The sequence below is a fragment of the Barbus barbus genome, assembly GCF_936440315.1.
Source record: "Barbus barbus genome assembly, chromosome: 35".
NCBI lineage: Eukaryota > Metazoa > Chordata > Actinopteri > Cypriniformes > Cyprinidae > Barbus > Barbus barbus.
In genome coordinates this window covers 22,843,570-22,865,836 of record NC_136763.1, presented here as the reverse complement: position 1 = coordinate 22,865,836, position 22,267 = coordinate 22,843,570, and the positions used below count along the sequence as shown (strand labels likewise).

General features: G+C 39.6%; 1 protein-coding gene across 1 annotated transcript in view; it reads right to left on the bottom strand.

The window, feature by feature from the left end:
* Nucleotides 1-6,285: 6,285 nt before the first annotated feature.
* The window catches only part of LOC306855031 (kinesin-like protein KIF21B), an 85,924-nt gene continuing 69,942 nt past the window's right edge, over nt 6,286-22,267 (bottom strand). Inside the window, exons 31-33 of the mRNA XM_079393417.1 lie at nt 18,792-18,962; nt 15,324-15,523; nt 6,286-10,721 (exon numbers count right to left, since the gene is read on the bottom strand). Of these exons, the coding sequence (XP_079249543.1) occupies nt 10,673-10,721; nt 15,324-15,523; nt 18,792-18,962 (420 nt within the window). The 3' untranslated portion in view covers nt 6,286-10,672. The remainder of the gene's footprint in view (nt 10,722-15,323; nt 15,524-18,791; nt 18,963-22,267) is intronic.

The window sequence follows — 22,267 nt, the reverse complement described above, 5'->3', positions numbered from 1 at the left end:
ATCACACAAAGTATTGCTATTCTATATTTGTTGCTCTGAGTAGCGGCTGAATCCTTGCAGCCACCTTTTTTCTCCCCAGAATGCGAGTCTATTAAAAGCAATTATTTTCATCCCTTTTTCTTGGACGACTTAAGTAGAGTGGTCTTAAGCTCCCGGGTGAGAGGCAGGCGCCACTTTGGAGATCAGTGGGCACGGAAACAGCCTCACACTGGCACCACGACCACCCTCGCCTCCCCTTCCCCTCTGGAGTGAGTCATGATTGTAAAGGCCACGTTAAAGCAAGCGGCCCTCCAGATGGGCGTGTGGGTGGACGCGAGGACACACAGATCTGCTCTTGATTTTGAGGTTTAATTGTGGTGCCTTCAGCACCACAGCAGTGAGAAGAAGAAGTGGTGCCCGTATTCAACTTTGACCCTGTAGCACATACTAATTACCACCCAGTGCCAACTTTAGGCGATGTGAAGTCCATGCCAGGGTGAGGAAGGGATGCAAACTGGATCTCTGCACTGGTAACCGGGACCAGTAAACGCACCAGATGGGAAGGCAAAGCTGCCACAGAGAACAAAGACAGGAAAAAAGAATGTTTTCCATAATGTCAGCCAAACTGCACCATTCACTGTGATTTGGGGCTTTAATTGCTGTGTTTCTCTCACATTGCGTCAACAGGGCCAGAAATAGGCCTATTTGGGTGCAATTAAGTGGAGGGAATTGAAGGGGTAAGGTCCAAATGAAGACCCTTGCAAGGTCTTGATAAGATGATTAATATGGGTACAAAGAAGACCGGGGGGTCAAATACAGACAGGCTTATACTTGCCATCCTGCTCGGCATCTAAGCCAGAATTTGTTTGACATCACTTCTATTGTGGCGCCATCTTTTAAATAGGAGTCTAAGATAACAATCTAACAGCTCACAGGTGCTCAAAAGGCCATCAGCTGCTGGCAAAGGCTCATGAATAAATTACAGCTCTACCACCAACAGCAATTTTTGCATCTTTTTTCCCTCCCACCAGTGTGTTTTCCAGTCCCTGGCAAAGAATAGAGGTGGTTGAGGACTTTTTCAAAGCAGTCCGTTCCTACGGCCTAATCTCTGCCAAGCACAGCGCACTAGACTAATCCAAGCATGTGCTGGAAGCTGGGGACTCTCGGCTGTCTCCTTTCATGTATTTGATGCTAATACTAGCAGCCCTGCAGGCGGCTGTTGGCTCCTTCTCAAACTCCATTAGAGAGTAAAGGTCACTCTCTGGGGGCTTCCTGATGTTGGGAGAGGAACTTGCACTTTGGTCTTTGATAACATGCCTGCACATGTTATCTCGGCAAGAAGGTAATGTTTTACCTCAGTTGCTGGATGAAAGGTCGAAGGAAGGGTCGTCGTTATATCGTGTCCCTCACCAGCTGCAACATATTCATACGTGAGACTGCTCTCGGGAGTTGGCACCATGGTAGACCTAGCTTTCTACCCAGCCGTGGCGCTGATCTATTTCTTCGGCGTGTTTCAGGCGAACAAGGACGGCCGTGTGGATTTGCCCGACAGCGCTTCGGTCAATGTCTTCTGCCTGTTTGTGCTGATTCAGCCGTTGTGTTTGATTATAGGTGGTTACACGGGGATGGCCACATATTTGATTTCTGCGTATATATCCTACAATGCCCTGCCCTGGAAAAAACCGTCAGCCGGTCAGCAGGAGGATACGGAGAAAAAGAAGAAGGCAAAGACTAATTAAGACACTCTTAATTAAGACTTCAAACAACAGCTTTGCGTAGGCGGGAACAAAGTGCAACTGTGAAGCCATGTGCTAGATATCAAGCCTTTTCCAAGATCGCTGTACTTTTTATGAAGAGGATAATTATTCATTTACTACAAAGAAAAGGCTTTGCATTCCATGCATGCATACCTGGATGGTCATTGTTTTTTTTTATTGTTTTTGTTTTTTTCCTAAGCTGTACATTTCAACCATTGATCTAAAGACATTTGAAAAGCAGAATCTCTGCTTTACCTGAGGAACAGAAGGGATGTGAGTGCTGGTCCGATTTTGTGTCTTTTTGATTGACAGCAGCGGATCGATGGACTGGCTGCCTCTTTAAATGCCACTTTCACAATGTAGTTACACGTCAGCCTGAAAAGACTCTCTCCAAACACCGTTTAAAGAGGTTGTCATTTGGAACATACTGACGACATCGATTTCTGGTCAAGCTGCAAACTTTTTTTCCATACCTGACCTGGACTTGTATATGACGTATATAATTCAGGTTCGATTGTGATTAGCTTAATGCTTTGGTGCAGAGCAGTTAAAATCGGTTTGTTGTTGTTCTCTATAAGTTTCCAGAGCAGTGGGCAGCCATTTATGCTGCAGCGCCCGGGGAGCAGTTGGGGGTTCAAGGGCACCTCAGTCGTGGTATTGAGGGTGGAGAGAGCGCTGGACATTTACTCCCCCCACCTACAATCCCTGCCAGACCTGAGACTCGAACCCACAACCTTTGGATTACGAGTCTAACCATTAGGCCACAACTATAACAGTATAAATTAGCCCAATTCCGTGGGAAAAACAGACTTGGCAACACTGCTCATGAGCTAGGGAGCTAACTGAGACACACCTCAGGAGTTGTCAAAGGAAAAAAGCAGAATATAGTTTTTTTTTCTTCTTTTTTTTTCTTACAATGCCTAACGCTATTGGCCGTACCGGTTAGGTGTTGTGTGGTAATCTTATTTCACTTTAGACGCTTTTATCCAAAATCTCTCCTCCACAGCCCTCTCCTCTTTCACCGTTTGTCTCTCTCTAACGCTCACTCACACTTTTACACTTTTTTTTTTTTTTACTCCCAGCCTGCAGCTTTGTTTTCAGTAGAGAGTCTCTTCCAAATGTGTAAAAGCAGGTCATCAGCACACACACACAGCCTAGTGCAGAGTAGAGACAACGGTCCCCCTGCAGTGTGCTCAATGAGCCCTGGTCTCTCTGTACCCAGCGATCACAGCGCAGCCACGGCACCCACCGCCTCTGACACAATCTCTCATTATCACCCCTCGGCAGACTCTGCAGCTCGAGGGGTTCAGAACCACGGCCAAGGGGTGGGACCGCCAAAAAATGGCAGATGTGCCTCAGCAAGATACACAGAGATGAATGAAAGGCTTGTGCTAACGTCTGCCATGTGTCATGTCTCCTCTGGAGCATATTAAGCATTTCCTGGCAAGTCAAATATTCGTATACTATAGGCATCCCTTTTAAGCATATAACGGCTTAATAGACAAGTTTCCCATTTTATTTACCCACATGTCAATCCAAACTAATAGGAGATCAGAATGATTGAGAAATGAACTCTTTTCCACATAATGAACCTGTCAAGCTCTACTATGGACTACTTTTAGGATCCTTTCTAGTGCTTTTTTGTTGTATTCCAAACATTCAGAAGCCTAACAACAACGTTGTGTGGCAAATAGAAAGACTTAAAGTGTCATTTACCCTCTGCATTGATTCAAAAATGGCGACATTAATGTGGCAAGATTTTTAGTCAATGACCATTTAAATTTCAGTCTCTTCCAGTGTTAATCTCGTTCACAGATGAAAATGTTTATTGACAAAGGTTTTGTATTTTGTCAATGATAAGGATATGCAAAATAAAGGTAAATAAAGCTGTATAAACTGAAGTGGGTTAATTGTTGCCTTTACCAGCAGCGATTGAAAATGTCCTACTTCCCACTTTTGAAGTCATAATTATAAGTTTGTCGTTTTCAAGGGTTTTATTGTCAAAAAGAATAGGAATCATGGATTACACCGGGTTAATTTTTTCCATTTCTTTGGGAAATCTTTTTAAAGCCTAAATGTATTGAAGATATTCAACCAATTTCCAATGGATTTTGACTAAAATAGTGTCTCGTTCTTGCATTATTGTACACATTCACCATAATCATTTTGCTAACGATTCAAGTTTCAGTTAAATGCTGTATTTACTGAGTAAAATAGAATTTGCATCAAATGATTATTTATATTGTTTGTAACAGCAAGAGAAAGCAATGTAGATGTGGGTAAATGCTTATGTGGGTTATGTGGGTAATGCTTCCCTTTCCCGCCATGTTTAAAGTTTATGGCCCACCCGAGTCAAAAACTTGGGTGTCACAATTATCTTCTCAGTCATAAATATGACTTGAGAGGCAGTTCATGTCCAATTTCTGACTAGGAAAATTGTATTTATGATAACATATAATTCACAAGTGCCCTTGAACTAAGCTACATGATAGTGAGAAAGTCACATTTCTATAACAGCACACTAAAATTGTGTAAAATTAATTCTCAAGTACAGTTTTCACATGTTGCTTTTGTTAAATGTTTAAATTCAGACAGAAATCCATCCCATTTTAGTTTATATAATGAAGAAATATTGACAAAATTTGAATATTTTTGTCAAAAATAAAATAATTAAAAAATAATGAAAACAGTAGAACACACACACAAGATGATTTAGAAATATACTGCATATCTCATATAAACTGCTTATATTGTGTTTTTGTTATTTTGGAGCTCAATAACTAGAGTCCCTGTTCACTCTGTATATCTCTGTATATGAGCGGCCTGTACATTCTTCAACATTTCTCCATTTGTGTTGCAAGTCATATGGGTCACAGAGGTGTTGATCTCCTTGAGATTGAAGATTAAATGGAGAAAGAGAGGTTGTGATGGAAGATGCTTGTGAATGGTGTAAAACAGCACATGCACTTTTAAGGCCGTATCGCTTCAGTCACATGTTGATGCCACTCGTCCATCATCATCCTACAGTCCTCCCGAGGAAAGGAAGACAAGCACAGCCTCACCAGTTAATGATGACAATTTACACGTGAAATGAAGATGTATGAGTGCCGTTTAAATTGCGTTGGGTTTCCGGAAAGCTTCATCTCCCCTTGCGCTCTTTAACAGCATTCGGCTGTGTCAGTATTCAAACAATCAATATGAACTTGTTACAAATATGTTTTTGTCGCCGATTTGTATTGCAAAATGCTTTTGCAAGTTCAGACTTCGACATTTTCAGAGACATCCGCTGAGAGACAGAAACCTCGATCAATCCCTACTAGAAATGTCACATCCGTCTTTCGTCACCATTAGCCAGGAAAATATCACCGTTTCTGTGATGAATAAGGCTTTTCCCCTCAAGGTTTGTACATGACCTGAATGGCATTATTTGTATCATCTGTAACATGAATATAACAAAAACCATCATGAACATGTCCACATCATACCATTAATATCATTTTAATATTTACATTTTACACATACACACCTATGTATGAGCGTGCGCATGTGTGTGTGTGTGTGTGTGTGAAATATATTCTATTATTCCATATACAGACAGACAGAAAAACAAAATAGTACTTCGATCAATTCAGCAAGGAAGCATTCACTTGATCAAAAGTGACAGCAGCGACATTTATAATGTTACAGAAGATTTCTATTTCAAATCAATGCTGTTCTTCTGAACATTTTATTAAATCAAAGCATGATCGTTTTTGCCACTTACAATAAAAAATGTTTCTTGCGCATCAAATCAGCATATTAGAATGATTTCTGATGCATCATTTGACACTGAAGACTGGAGTAATGATGCTGAAAATTCAGCTTTAAAAATATGAAAAAATGTATTCACAAACACAAAAACAAAAAACAACCCTGAACATTTGTGCAGTATAATCAGGTGCGCCGTAAGTGGGTAGGGGGTTGCTAGGACGATTCTAAGGGCCCGGCGATGGAGGGGGGCCCCCTGAGCAGAAAACGCAACTTCTACAGAGGGGAACGCGATCGCGATTTCTACCAAGGGGGACCCTCAGAACGCGATTTACCAAGAGGATCGCGGAATGCGATCTGCATGGAGAGGGCCCAGAAACCATAGCGGCGCCCCTGAGTTTAATACTATATATTAAAATGAATTCAAATGCACACCTAATTTTGAATGGATGATAAATTCTGTAAAATCTACATATATTATAGAAATATAAAGGCAAATATACAGACATGTAATAATTCCATAGATTAAGTTTCTTTTTTACTTTAGATTTTGTGGTGAAATGTGAGCTGACTGGTTTATAAGATTCACTGTGTGTGATGACAGCAAGCCAGTGATTCCATACGGACAGATCATATCTTCAGGGTCGTCACAGACAGGAAACAGGAAGGAACTCAACCGTAATTCTATCTGAAAGATAAACAGCAAGAAAACAGCACAAGAACACTGAGAATTAACTACTGCCATGGGTGAAAATGAAATGAAAACAAACCAAAGATTTTTTTTGTTTGTTTATTTCTCTGAAGGAGTGCTTGAACCATCATTAAATAAAATCTGTACAGTCTTTACAGTCAAATATTTTACATCAAATTTGGTTGCATGCATGTGTAACAAAAGGAAACAAACTCTGTACAATCATTTACATTCCTTGGGAGGAGTCAATGTGATAAAAGGCACCTGTAACCTTTTTGTTGGTGTGTGTGTGTATACATACATACATACACACACATACATATATACACACACATACATATACATATATATATACATATATATATGCCCCGCTGCATTTCACCTGCTCCTGGAGATCAATAAATTGTCAGCTCAACTCAGTGTTACAGCAGAACAGCTCTAAAATGACTGATTGCTCTGTCAAGCCTTTAATTTCAGCCTCTTGTTCTCTATTACTTAAACGTCTTTTCTAATCTGCGTATTAATTGCCTACCTGGGTTGCCAGGTAACTAGAAAGCACCCCATTGAAACTTTTCCTTTTTTTTCCCAAAAAAGGGCTTTAACAGCAGCGTTTTGCGATGGCATGATGTTCCACACGCTGAAAGCGAGGTAAGGCGTAAGGCGTATTGCAGAGCAGCCCTGCTTTTCTGGCCGGGAGAGACAGAGAGGGGCGTAAGGCAGCTGGGGCAACCTGCTAACCTTTGGCATCACAGGGGGTCAAAGCCACAGGTTAGCACTACGCTGATCAGTAAACAGGTGTCAACAATCTCCCCTGTAGAGAAAAGCTTTCGTTTGAGATTCTATACAGATGCAGAAGCTTATATAGCATGTCAATGCCATGCATCACTGGCCTAGAATATAAAATATAAGCAGGGTAAAGCTACAACACTAAACATACCACTGGTAAACTACTGCTGTGAAGCTGAATGCGTAAGAAAGATTAACCCCAGAAGCTTCAGATACTGTACATTGAATGTTAAGCCTGCTAAAGAGCGACTTGAAGCGGAGCACCAGGAATTGCAGGCCACTGACTGGCATGGCTGTTGGTTTAAGGTGTATATAAGGTTGCAACTGTCAATCTCAGAAGCAGCCTTGTAAACCAATGTGCTTTCAGACACAATGGAGAAATAACTGAGAAGCTGAAATAAGCAGTGTTATAATGGAAGTGAATTCACAAACTATAAGTTCTAGCAATACCAAGCACATTTTGACAAGCTCTCTTCCCAAGAATATTACAATTGTACCAAAAATGCTATTCAAAACAATGTTTTTTCATTTCTAAAATGAAATGAGTTATAGATGCACAGTCCTTCGTAATCTCACTAATGAGGGGCACTTAATAAAAAAAGGTTGACTCTCTTTATGTATGCATTATTAGAAGAGCATACTGTAAAAACACATGATCTCTGAACATCATGAACAGAACGAATTGTAGAAATTGTACGGAAAATAATTTGTGTAAATTGTTGCATTATGCAACTGCACTGCAACTAATTTTTCGAATGAGGACTGTTATTCATTTAGTTTAAACAAAACACCAGTATAAACGTACAATTTTGCAAAGTGATCCAAGGGGGGGAATGTAGGACAGTAGAAATGTGCAATTATTTAAATCAAACTTTGGCAACACGCTTTACGCTGTATATTTTGATCTCCCTCTAAGAACAAAACACACAGACGCACATAAAAAAATGTAAGATGGTATAAAGCAGCATTTTTCACAGTTTTGAAAACAAATGTTCTTTGAAGTAGAGGCTGCGATCATTATTGAATAAATTTGGCCTTACTTTAAAAGACTTCATAGAAAAGACAACTGTTTCAAAGGACAAAAATGGATCATTTGGTCAAAAAAGGCCCTATATTGTTAATACGTTCTAGAATCATAAACCCAAATATAACCTTAATGAGGATGACATACTGGCTACAGTACTGACAAATTGATAAAGGTGTATACACTGGGAACCACTGGTAGAAAATCTATTACCCTAAAGGTTAAGGAAGCCCCTACTGCATTCTTCCTAATGAATATTTATATATGTATATGAGCTTTACATTATGCAAATGACTCCAGCCTAGAGACTCATCCTAAGAAACGCAATATATAGCCACTGTATATTAGCTTTAAATGACTGACAGCAGCTTTGCGACATCACGTCCTATTCAATCAAAAAGGGAAACTTGCAAATTTGATCAAAATCTCTTTTGGTAGCTTGGGAATCCCGCTGCACTTTTGCAGCACTTGATGTGTGATTATCCATGCTGTGGGTCGTTCATCAGATAAACCACTAAAATCTCTGTTGTCTGGAAATAAGAGCTTCCTCCTTACAGTAGCTCGTGTACGCGGCTGCATTCAGGTGGTGAATTGCCAAGGGCCGCCCAAAAAAATGTTGTGCAGATAAGAGTGATAGATATGTTTCATTAAAAAAGACTGTAAATCTAGGAAAGCCTGAGAAGGGAGCGGTGAGTGGCAGAGCAAGATTAATGGCGTGAAAATAAACAAAGTTGCATGTGTTCTAGCAAGACAAGCTCACGACGCCCACGTTCCCCCATCAGACACGCCATATCCTACAATGCAGAGGAGGCTGCTTCCCATTTCATTTAATAGGGAGTGAAAACACGATGCCTAATTTGACCTACTTTAACACTGCTGTCTTCAACATGCTTGATGCTTGTTCAAAAGTGTGATAGTGGAGAAACAGTAATGGCTGATGTCCATTTCGCATCTTATTATGGGGTCTTAAAGGGGTAGATCATCTGAAAATGTATATTCTGTAATAATTTACCAAACTTGATGTTGTCCCAAACCTTTATGAATTTCTTTCTTCATTGGAACACAAACGGAGAAGTTTAGCAGATTGTTCAAGGTGCTCTTTTCCATATTGATAATGTATGAGCAAAAGCAAGCTCCAAAAAGTGCAAAAAACAAAAACGTCATACAAGTAGTCCATGTTACTTGTGCACCATAAGTCAAATGACAGATTTGTGTGACATAAATGACACACACAGACAAAAATGAGAGGTGAAACAGATGATTTTAAGTGAAAAACATTACATTTTAAAATATTTTTTGTGTGATTTTTTTTAATAGTACTGTTTTTATGGTGTTTTTTTGTGATCAAAAGCTCTTCCTTGATGTACCTTGATTTTATGGAAAAGAGCAGCTGCAACAATCTGCTTGTTGAAGAAAGAAAGCACAGGTTTAGAGTAAAGAACTATTTTTATTTTTCAGTGAACCGTTCCTTAAAAAAAAAGATGATAATAACTTGGACCAGGCATGCTGTGCAAATTCTTTAACACTTCTGTTTTAAAGTGTTATATGGTAGCCATAATATAGAAAAAAATAACGGGCTAAACAAAGAGACCAAATTTTCATCCAACATTACAGTGTTAGATTGTCTGAAATTCTGTTTGTCGTACCAGGAATATGTCCAACAAGATGAAACTGGGTCCTTTTCTACTCTCCTCAGGGGATCGTTGCCACTCAATCGGATGCTTGAGCCTGAGGTAACATTTAGTTCTGCCTAAAACTGTCTGCTAATGTCACTAAACTCAATCCCCTGATGAGTTGGGCTTATTACATGGGCAGACTCTCAAAATGCCCACTCAGCAGATTCTGAATACTGCTTTAAACTTCTGAGACCTCTATCCACACATCCAGAAGACAAAAAAAATCCTGTCATGTGCAAGAAACCATAATCAGTGAAGGTTTAACTCACAAAATATAATTTTAAACCTGAGGTAGAAAACATAAAATTCACAGCGGGATGGAGAGCACGAGTTTAAAAGCAAAGGAAGCGTATCGGAAGAGGGCTGTACAGTGTTTGTCTATGGATTAGGGGAGTTTAAGGAAGCCATTAGTTATTAGAAAGGTTCAGAGAAACCCCCTGAAGAGGAAGGCATTGAAAATTGTGGTGGTCCAATATATTGCACAATGTTTCAAGGGAACGTGGGACTGGGATTGATGAGGACTCTGCATCTGCTCACATCAGTAAACACAAAAGATGCCAATCTTCAGGATACTGAGAAAAAGTGATTCAGTTTCTGATACGACATCAAAGCTAAAGTCATATGGCTCTTTAGGAATGACAAAAAAAATAAGTAAAATAAGCAGCTACAGATGAGGACGTTTTCTTTAGACAGGAAGTGCAGAAGGACACTTCATTGTACAGATAATACAGTTTCGGCGTCATCAAAATGGCACCTTAAAAACATCCAGAAGAAAGCAACCAGCAATAGCCTATCTCAGACTCATATGATGATTAGATCATATTCCTCGGATGCGACTCTGGTTGATGTCTCGTCTCCTTAAGGCATGTCCAAGAAACCACCTTCTGGAGGGAGACGGCTGACCCATGGACTCTTCGCCAAGGTCGGTTTAAGACACCTAAAGCTATGCTGTCCAATTAGCCGACAGCTCAGAAAGGCTCCATTGACAGCAATCGTTCCAATCGGAGGATCGTCACCTTTTCTTCCCCATCTTTGGATTCCAGATCTTTACTCTCATGTCACTGTGGGATGGAAGAAACAAAAAAAAGAGACATAAAATGAGAGGTGGAGGAGATGCACTAGGCCGATAATCAGAAAGACAGACACACTCGGTTGTCTGTATCTTCAGACACCATCACAGTAGCTCCTCACATTGAAGAGATGGCACAGACATCAAAACCAAGAGTTCACAAAGCGAGCCTCCACAGTCCCCGCTCCTCTCACCAATTAGGCGCATGCACCGTTTTATCCCAATAAAAATCAAAACCCCGCTGTGTGAACCAGCCCACAGAACCACGTGCTCGCATCTTAACTAACACACTCCATCTCTGAAGAAAAAGATAAGTTTGAATCGCAGCGTGATGCAGATGAACCAGTTATTAGGTTGAGATAAAGTTCAAACAAATTCTTCATGAAAAAATAAAATCATTAATCAAGATTAACCTGAGAAGCAAAATTAAAAAAATAAAACAGAATTTTCACTAAAAATATATTTTAAGTAGTGCTGTCAAACGATTAATCGTGATTAAATCGCATTCAAAATAAAAACTTTTGTTTACATAATATATATATGCATAGTGTATATTTATTATATATATATTATATATATATATATATATATATATATATATATATATATATATATATATATATATATATATATATATATATATATATATATATATATATATATATATATATATAAAAATTCACACACATGCATGTATATATTTAAGAAAAATATGTTATGTTTACATATTAAATATATTTATTTATAAATTATATGAATATAAATATATACATGTAAATATTTTCAAAATATATTATTATGTGTGTGTATTTATATATATATACATAAATTCACACAATACACACACATTATGTTCACAAAATGCGTTATTTTGAATGCGATTAATCGCGATTAATCGTTTGACAGCACTAATTTTTCCCAACTACATGTTTTCCTCTTCTTTAAGCATTAATCATATACAATTTAATGTGGTTTGCTCAAGAAGAAAATAGCCAATGGGATATGAAAAATGTTTCAGCAAGGTTTTGGCCCAAATTTCTAGGTCTTGCTAAAAGCACTCATTGGAAAAGCACTTGGATCCTGGTAAAACAGCACCAAGTCTCGAAGGGCGCTGAGGGAGTATCTTGTGGTTCCTAGACCTTAACTAGAACCAATTAAACAGATTTACGCCACTGGTGTTGAATGCAATAAAAGGTGCAATAGGTTTTTATTGCTCTCTAAAAGATGAGCCACTTGAGTGCATTGAAATGGGGAATAAAAAAAACTATGCATAGAGTCTAATTAGTACAATTTTCTTTTACTGGCCTGAAGTGAAAGAGCTAAGGGAAAGTTATGTGGGATCAAACACCTGAAAAGAAGTTGGCCTATGAAACGAAACTGGTGCAAAGTATGAGAGAGCTGGAAGATGAACACCGAGAGAGATGAAAGTGTGAGAAAGTACTGACAGCAACAAAATGACACAGTTGAGCTGTGTAGTTTATTCTCAGACATTCTGCAGCTCACATCCCCTTGAGCGCATTCGAAACACCGCCACTCGGCTTGTCTTTAACCTTCAGGAACTGTCACGCCTTTGCTCAAGTATCTGCACTGACTGCCAGTAGCTGCCAGAATCAATTTCTGTTTGATCGACAATGTTGAAAATGGCCTGGTCATCCGCTAAACCCAGCATAAACAGTCTTATATGTCCCTACTCATATATGGCATTTAAAAGAATTAGAATTTAAATGAATCTGTTCCAAAAGTGATTATTTAATTTATTTATTGACTTTCACACAGATTCTTTTAGCTGCTTTAAATTTATATGATATTATATTTCTAAATATAATTTAGAAATAATATACAGTATATCTCTATCCATCCATCCATCCCTCCCTATATATGCAACCATAAGAAATACCATAAGAGTAAATTTCCTGTCAAGCTCTAATTTTATTTATTTTTTTTCTCCTTTTATCAGAGAGTAAAGTTTGCAACATTCAAAATTTCCTTCAGTTTTACCAAGCACTGTGTTCTTTTCTCTTCACGGGTTTTTTTTTAATTCCACTTTTGCAATGTGAAGACGACAACAGACACTGATTATCTCAATTGATTTAATGAATAAGATCTCATGAATTATTCTACTGGAATACACTTGGAAACTCTCATTCTCTCACTATATCCTCACTCATGTATTACTCCTGGTCTATTTTACATTTTTGGGAGGGACTTTATTCTTTTACCTTGTCCTCACATTTACACCAAATTTAAAAAAAAACTTTCAGTTGAAATGTTTGCACACTTTCTGAGTATATACAAACGACTGAGCTTGACGATATCTTAAAGCGACAAAATGGCTCAAAACAACATTCTTTGAAAGATTCAAATGTTACCTTGCAAAGTTTGGCAAATCTGGCAACTAGTTACTATAGCAGCCTGGACTCACTTAAACCTGTGTAAGTTGTGAAGTAGCCAGCCAATCAGATCAAAGCTTGAAGTTCTGGAAGATTCTTGCCACTTTTATGTGCAATATCCATCAGATAATCTGAAACAGCTGAAATGACCACTTTTATGTGCTAAGTATGCTATGTTGTCAATTGTTAAGAGAGTTTCAACAAAGGACTTGTCAGAAGGAAAAAAAGGAAAAAGGGGAAATATCCTCAAACAGAGAGACATAAGATTAGAGAGAGAAAGGACAGTACCAGAGGGAACCAGGCAGGAGGTGGTTAGTGGAGGATCAGGGGAGGCTGGTGGCCCGGCCCTTGATGGCCAGGACCCGACGGGGCAGACAGGGCGTGAGCCCGGGGACATAATTCCACAACTTCACCCGACAGTCACTGTGGTTATGAAACCCCACAGCATAAAGGGACGGGATGAGAGCGAGAGACAGAGAGAGACAGAGAGAGTTGAAAGAACAGAGGCACATTAATGAAGACCAGTCAAACAATCCCACAATCCCCTGCCCGCACCATCTGTTCTACAAACAAGCACCCCCGAAATGGACAAAAGTAGGTCTTAAAAACATATTAGTCTGACTGAACATTTCTAAGTAGAGTACTGTCTGGAAAAAGACGTCAGAAGAGAGTAAGAGCCTGAACCGAATCGCAGAAATAGACGAGCAAGTCATAACAGACTCATTGAGCTGATGACCCATTTGGAGCCTTTGGAGGGCCGTAAATAACTGGTTATATTATTATTTCAAAATTACCATAGTTAAACCCTGTTCTTCAATGGGACATGGAAGATGTTATTTATCTTGTTTTCCCAATGTACCTGTGAAGTTTTCTTTTCTCCTAATTTAAAGATGGGAAGTTCAAACTGCAAACAGGTTTGTTCAAACAAATGATTCATCTTTTCTTTTACATCATAATGTATGTCCACACATTATGTGACATTTAAATGCTTTAACACATTAAAATAAATGTCTGTGTTGGCAAATACAGCCATTCGTTACCACTGTTAGATTAAGACTAATTGGTGTATTTAGTGTATTTTTGTGTGTTCCAGTTTAGTTTTTTACACCTAGCATAATTGAGATAAATGTTCATGCCATATGAAGTTCTTACCATCTCCTATAGGCTTTTCCCTGCACATTAAAAATGCCTAACAAAAGTTGATTACATTCCTACTGTGGCCGGGAGAGCTCAATGCGCTGAAAAAAAAAAACCACCAGCAAATTAATAAAACATCATCAGTTTGACAAGACATCTACTGCAAATACTTACAACACAACCAAATACAGAAACGTGCTGCAAATACGCACAGACTACATCGGAAATGTTTAAGGGAACATTGAGTTAATTACAAGTCCGACTCTCTAACCATTAGGCCACGACTTCCCCTGTCAATTTGGTGGTGTTGCAAGTATTTGCAGTGCGTTTCTGTATTTGGTTGTATTTGCTGAGCATTTCTGTATTTGATTGCGTTGCGAGTATTTGCATCATGTGTATTGTCAAACTGATGATGTTTTTAGTTAATTTGCTGGTGCTTTTTTTCTATTTGAATGTGTTGCAGCGTGTTGAGCTCTCTCACGTGATGTAGAAATGTAGAAATATATGGTCTTTATATCTTGTGTCAGAAACATATTTAATTTTGTCAAACAATGTGTTATAACACACAATGAGTCGATGACCCAAGAGTGTCCATAATAAAGTACAAGAAAAATCTTTCAATAATCCAATTTATAATTTATTAAGAAAATGTACTCTTTGTATTCATGTTGGTTTCATATAGACTTCTCCAATTATTTGGTATGCTTGAAGGTCGCCCCTGCAAACTTGCGTTCATCTGCTATTTTTGAATGCAATGCCCACGACTAAAAATCCAACCAACAATCCAAGCCCTTGCCTTAGATTTTACACTCAGATTTTTACACTCATATTTACCTCACAATACGGAAGAAAGGATCTGTCGCTACTTTGATTTCATTGCAACAGTAAGCTATTATTTATTTTTATATATTGGCAATTGGCTCTGTTTACCAGATTGGAACAAACCATCCAGCCTGATCTGCAAACCAGTTCATTAAAAAAAAAAGACAACCAAAAGAAAGATTTTTCCATGAATCGCTAGTAAATTATTATTTTTCTGAACACTCTCTATTGCCTGATACACGTACCTGGAGGCGGTAAAGATCTGTTTGGAATTGGTGCAGATGGCATTGATAGGGCTGTCATGGCCCTTAATCTCTCCGATGGGCGTGAAGTTGTCCACGTTCCACACCTTGAGCATTCCCCCCCTGCAGGCGCTGAGGAGCATGGGCCGACCGGGAACAAACGCCAGAGCACACACCCAATCCTTGTGCGCGTTTGGGATTTGCTGAGGAGAAACAAGTAACATTCCATTTTTAGCTCACTTCTGCTCTACAAACGGCACCATTCTTGATGTCAATCAGGTCAGCAGTAAAAACAGTGGGTGGAAGTTTAATTCTTCAGTTTAGGGGTTAACCTCTAACCTTTAATACACACAAAAATAGTAATATGAAGACAGCAGTAATAAGACTGCAAAGTAGGGCTGCACAATTAATCGAATTTCTAATCACGATTACAATTATGGATGCCACGATTACAATTGTTCAAAGTCGCGATTACAAAAATAAATAAACAATTTAAAATGCCCACTTGCATTATTCTGTGTGCTTAAGAGGTGTTTGCGGGGTTTAACAAACTCAAACACACTGGATAAAAGACATTTTGTCTAACTGATAGTCACTCTGTTGTGCATAATAGATATGTTAAACGCGGAACAAAATAGCGGTACTCGTTTGAACTGCGCGCCACACGCAGACCTCTTATCCGCTCGCCTCAAAAGAAAACAGCACAGCGCGAGCTTGGAGCGAATGCGTTTATTACAGTGAGCAGTCGCGATCACACACTAAACAATGCTGTGAAATCCAGTAAGAAGCGCTCGAGTTCAGCGCAGAGTTCTCAAATCACGTCTCTTTAATTTAAACTAGTTTAAAGCCAAATAAATCGGAGCTGTCATTCTCATCAACACTGAACAGTGTAACAACGATCCAGTTAGAAGACGTTTCAATCCACAAATCACCCACATTTACCATAGTTTTACTGTAGTAACACTAATGGTACGGTGGCAGAAAAGTAGGATATTCTTATTGAGTATTATTATATTATTAATACACTACATATGTTAAAGGAGTAATGGAATATAATTACATTATTTTGTTAATTATTCTATCAGTTGATGTGGATTTGTAATTGACAATGTCTTTAGGCTACTGTTTTTCAATGCAAACACCATAGAAACCTATAGTTAGGCTACTTTTTTACCATGGTAATGAGGTGCTGTACTTTTGGTTATGTATAAAAGATGAAGCTGTTACAGTTTTCACAATGGTACTGTCAAATGTACATCTGCATCCCAACTCAAGCTCCTGTTAATGTGCATTTCTAAGAGATAAAACTTGTAATATTACATGTTCAGTGCTACCAAATCAGGGGCCGGTGCCACTGCTCTCAAATGTTAGTCTGGAGCCATGATATTATAAATTGTATTGTAAAATGTTACTGTAATTTGACATTTCGTCTGTTTAATTGTAAATTAAATATAGCTTTAGTAAACCATTTTTTCTTTTAATTTTAGTATAACATTATTATACCATGCATAATTTTACCTTTTTTTGTTTAAAGAAGAAACCAAACCAATGTACAATTGACATTTGAGGCTCAATGCTATAGAAAAGCAATAAAAGTTCAGGAAGAGTGTTTTCAGCCTTTTTTTAAATATATATTTTATATAAAAATATGGCATGCAGCTTCAAACAATGGCATACATCTGTTCAAAATAATAATTATTAATAATCGCAATTACAATCTCAAGGGAATAATCGACAATTATGATTGTCATAATCGTGCAGCCCTACTGCAAAGGATTTCAACAAACAAGCCAAATTTTAAATTTAAAAATATAGTAATAAAAAGTAATTTAAAAAAAGATACTATAAAAGGATTAAGACATTTATGAAGCTCTATGTGTCGCATGATAAATTTCGCTTTTTTACCACCATCTTCGGCTGATTCTGCCAACAGGCCTGTGGACAGAAATTTCATAAAAGAGAGCAACCAAAGCACTTTATCTTTGCAAATTTACCCAGTTGTGCAATCAGTGAAGGCAAGTAAAGTGTGTGTTTAGATAAACCCACTGCTTACACATTGGTAACTGCATTGGGATTTAAACGTCTTCCTATTGAGGGCGAGAGGTGGCGTGTGCTGTCAATCACTTAAAATATAAAGATTTGGATACGTTTAATAGATAATGCTTTAAATTAAGATGTCTTTCATCGGCATGCCCAAAAACCTGACAAAAAATTGGAAAGGTTTATAGGTAAATACTGATTAAAAGATCTACGTTCATCATGACACACCCTGGTGATATTTATCATCGTTTTAGATTTCAGCATCAAACTGTGCTTTAATTATGACTATTATAATACAATTTATCAGTGAAATGCATAATTCATATATCCTTGATTTGCAGGAGACTCGTTGTGTCAAACCCATTTTTTTGTCATCTTATAATAGTCTACCATTATTTTTGAGCTTTTAGCTCTGGATGATGTGAAATTTTGGTATGTGTTGTTGTCTAATATAAGCAGCTGGAGAAACCATTAAACTTAAACATATTACTAGCTGATCTTAGCTGTCAAACCAGCGCTGATAAATGAAGCCATCCTACATCTATTGACACAGGAACAATAGGTAAACGCTGGGATATTACCCTCTGAAACATCATTTGTCTGTGTATATATTATTTTTCGGTATTGGATATTGTATTTAATTTCGTCGCTGTCAGTCATGTAAGCTGTTTTAACTCTAATGCACTTTAAACTCTTTAGCTTTTTTATTTCAGCTTCTTTCCCAGTTTTTCTTTTTCTAGATCCTTAAAGTAATAATTATATCAAAAATATGTAACTGAATTCTACATTTCTTAGTCTTAATTACATGGAAAAAAAGGGGAACAAATTGCCACATGAGGCTGATTGCTTTGACAGTATGATGATTGTACAGAGGACAATTGGAAGAATTAATATTATAACCATAAATGTGACCCTGGACCACAAAACCAGTCTTAAGTCATTGGGGTATATTTGTAGAAATAGCCAAAAATACACTGTATGTGTCAAAATGATTGATTTTTCTTTTATGCCAAAAAAAAATAGGACATTAAGTAAAGATCATGTTCCATGAAGATATTTTGTAAATTTCCTACCGCAAATATATCAAAACTTAATTTTTGATCAGTAATATGCATTGCTGAGAACTTCATTTGGACAACTTTAAAGGCGATTTTCTTAATATTTAGATTTTTGTGCACCCTCAGATTCCAGATTTTCAAATAGTTGCATCTCAGCCAAATATTGTCCTATCATAACAAACCATACATCAAAAGCTTATTTATTCAGCTTTAAGATAATGTATAAATCTCAATTTCTTATGACTGGTTTTGTGGTCCAGGGTCACAAATAGTTAATACATTACAAGCAGCGTGTAAATTATGTCATGTGACATTATAACATCACACATTATCATAATACCAAAATACGCTTACATGCAATAGTAATTTTCACCTGAATAAGTTCCTGCTGTCCCAGATCCCATTTCTTAATGCCATTGTCTCGGGATCCACTGAACAGTACGTCTCCATGTACAGCAAGGCACTCAATCCCATCATAATGAGGGGGCTCGAAGTTATGAGCTGGTCCAATGTTACCCAGGGTTCCCTCCGCAACATCAAATATCTGCATTAAAGAGATCATGAATTCAGAATGAATTTTGACATAAGAGGTCATTGTACTATAAAAGCAAGTTTCAAAACTCAAACCCTTCTTGTTAGTGCAAAAAGGGTAACACTTTAGAATACTGTTTCTTACTTACTGCATAACTAATAAGGAATTATTGAAGAATTAACAGGTAATTATTCATTAACACTTAACTCACTACTGTTAACTACTAAAGGAAGATGTGTTAACTAATCAGTATGTAATACAATTTTATGATTGTGTTAAGTAACAGTTAGCTAATCAATACCTAATGTATTCTTGTTACATGTTGGTTTTTTTTTGACTGTTCCATGTCGGGTTTTCTGTTTTCCCCTGTGTCCTAGTTCAGTTTAATTAGTCATTGTGTGCACCTGTCCATCCTCGTTATCTGTCCCTTTATAAGTTCCTGTGTTAGTATGTCTGATTGTCGGTTATTGTTGCTATTATTGATGTGTGTGCACTCCCCTGTTTGTATCTGCTCCTGGAATCCTGATTAAAAGAAGGAATATTGTATATCCTCGTCGTGCGCTCCTTGCTCCGCACCACACCCGTAACATAATAACCGACCAAAACAGCAAGTTTGCGGCGTTTTTCCCCCGTTTTATTTTCCCGGTTTTTGCCAAGTTTTTTATTTTTTTATTATGGATCCCGCTGCCCTCGTCATCCTGCTGGAGCAGGGGGACCGCTCTCTCGAGGACCACACCGAGGATTTTTTGTTCCTGGCCAACTTAACACACTTCCCGGACTACTGCCTCTGCACGTTCTACAAAGCTGGACTTAACATCACCACACGGCGGCAGTTGTCCGGGGACGGCCCTCGAGAGAGCCTCGCCGCCTTTATCGAGTGGGTGCTGGTGTCTTGCAAATCGCAACTCACCGTGGACCTCGCAGAGAATGACACCAGCCCCACTCGGGACCCAGCGCCCACCCCGCAGCGCGGAGCTGCCCGAGCCCACCGCAGACGGAGAGCCAGAGCCTGCCGCGGTCGTTGAGCCATCGCCATCAGGAGCGACAGAGCTGCCGATCGTCCCGGAGCCCGAGCCCCAAACGTCTGACCAGGTGCGAGAGCCGGCAGTGCATCCGACGGTGGAGAAAGCTGTGGAGATCGCGGGGGCGATGGAACGCCCCGCCCACGGCGCCACCGCTGAGGGTGAGCATGAACTGGACCTGGGAAACCTCATTAACTTTCACACTGACACAATCATCCTGAAGCCAGCTCCTGTATTGGATTTCTGGGGAATTATCCCACCCGACCTCCCTCTCCCACCGCCTCTCATTGATCTGGTTCCTACTCCAACTCCCTCATCACTGGAGTTCGTCAGCCCCTCTGCTCACCCTCAGCACACCATCTGTGGCGTGGGCTCGCCGCGGGTCTGCCGACCTCCAGCTCTGTTGGCGTTGAGTCTGGAGGATCCCTCGTCTCCGCCCTCAGCCTCCGAGACCCAGACTCCGCCTCAGTCCGGCGACCCTGCGGCTCCACCATGCCTTCAAGCTCCCTCGGCTCCACCGGATCCCGTCTGTCCACCAGCTCCACCGGGCTCCCTCGTCCTTCCGGCTCCGCATTGGTCAGTCGTCCCCCTACCTGCACCTCAGGACTACTCTCCTTGGGCTGCGCCCCGTCCCTTCGTCCCTCCGGCTCCGTTGGGCTCCTCCTTCCCTCCTGCTCCACCTATGTCCTCTGTCGCTCCGGCTCCGCCGCGGCCATCCGGATCTCCGCCTGCGCCGAGGTCGCCGAAGACATCTGCTCCGCCTTGGACCTCCGGATCTTCGGCGTCACCCTGGCTCTTTGGCTCTCTGTCTCCACCTCGGGCTCCACCACCACCTGCTCCGCCACCGTTGGTCGGCCCCATGGAGTCGGCGGTCCCTCCTCCACCATGGCTCCTCCCTCCGTCGGCTCCCCCGTGGGCCACCATCTGGACTGTGGCCTGGGTCGTCATCTGGCTCCTCCTGTTCCTGGCTCCCCCTTGGCTCCTCCCACCCTCCACTCCCCCATGGACTTATTGTTTGGACTCCATGTCTTGTCTCTGTCACCCTCCTGTTCCACATCCTCCTCCAGAACCCCCACCCGCCCTCCTCAGTTGTTACGTTACGGCGTGAGGCCACGCCTTGCGGGGAGGGGGCGATATGTTACATGTTGGGGTTTTTTTGACTGTTCCATGTCGGGTTTTCTGTTTTCCCCTGTGTCCTAGTTCAGTTTAATTAGTCATTGTGTGCACCTGTCCATCCTCGTTATCTGTCCCTTTATAAGTTCCTGTGTTAGTATGTCTGATTGTCGGTTATTGTTGCTATTATTGATGTGTGTGCACTCCCCTGTTTGTATCTGCTCCTGGAATCCTGATTAAAAGAAGGACTATTTTCTATGCTCGTCGTGCGCTCTTTGCTCCGCACCACACCCGTAACAATTCTGTCACACCTCCTGAAGAACTACTATTAATTATAATTGAATTGGTGCATTTCTTTGGCGAAATACAGGAACGGTCCGCCCAAGTGCCATCATTCCACACTACATGTGGGCCAGATCATCATTCCACATGTGCCAGATGTGGGCCGCACCTGGGCCAACACTATGTTGCTATCTGGGTTGTGTCGTTTTTTTCTACAAAGTTTATGATTACATTTATAGGTTTTTTTTTTTTAGAGTGCAAGTTTGATTTGAGTCAAAATTATATAGTAATTATTATTTACTAATAGGTTCACTTTAGAAAAGTGTTTCAGGTTCTAAGTAATTCTTGCAGAATTATCTAATAATTCTTTATTAATTACTAATGGGTTCCCAATATTTTCACTTTAGAATAGGCCTACTGTTTCAGGTTTGAAATAAGTCCTGCAGAATTATTTGATAAAGTGAAAGTGGAAAGTGAAAATACAGGTAACCCATTAGTAATTAATAAAGAATTATTAGATAATTCTGCAAGAATTGCTTAGAACCAGAAACCGTATTCTAAAGTGAAAATGCCGCCACAAATAGTGTAAAGGTCATTGCACACAGTGTCCGATATTTTTGTCCGAAATTTCCGCACGTTAAAAAATAAATACGACCTCACGTTGTGTCAATCACGTTTACACACTGCCTCCGAAACTTTCGTCCGTCATGACAAAATTCAGATCAGGTTCGATTTTCTGTGTTTTCTCATCCGTACCATGCATTTTGATAGGAAAGGATGAGGATTACGAAAAATGGAAAAACGCACGCGAAAATTTCGTACTCAGTGTGCAAAGACCTTAAGTCTGTGGGACTATGGTATAAATAAATTTAACTGTATAACAGTTTCATTGCAATTCAT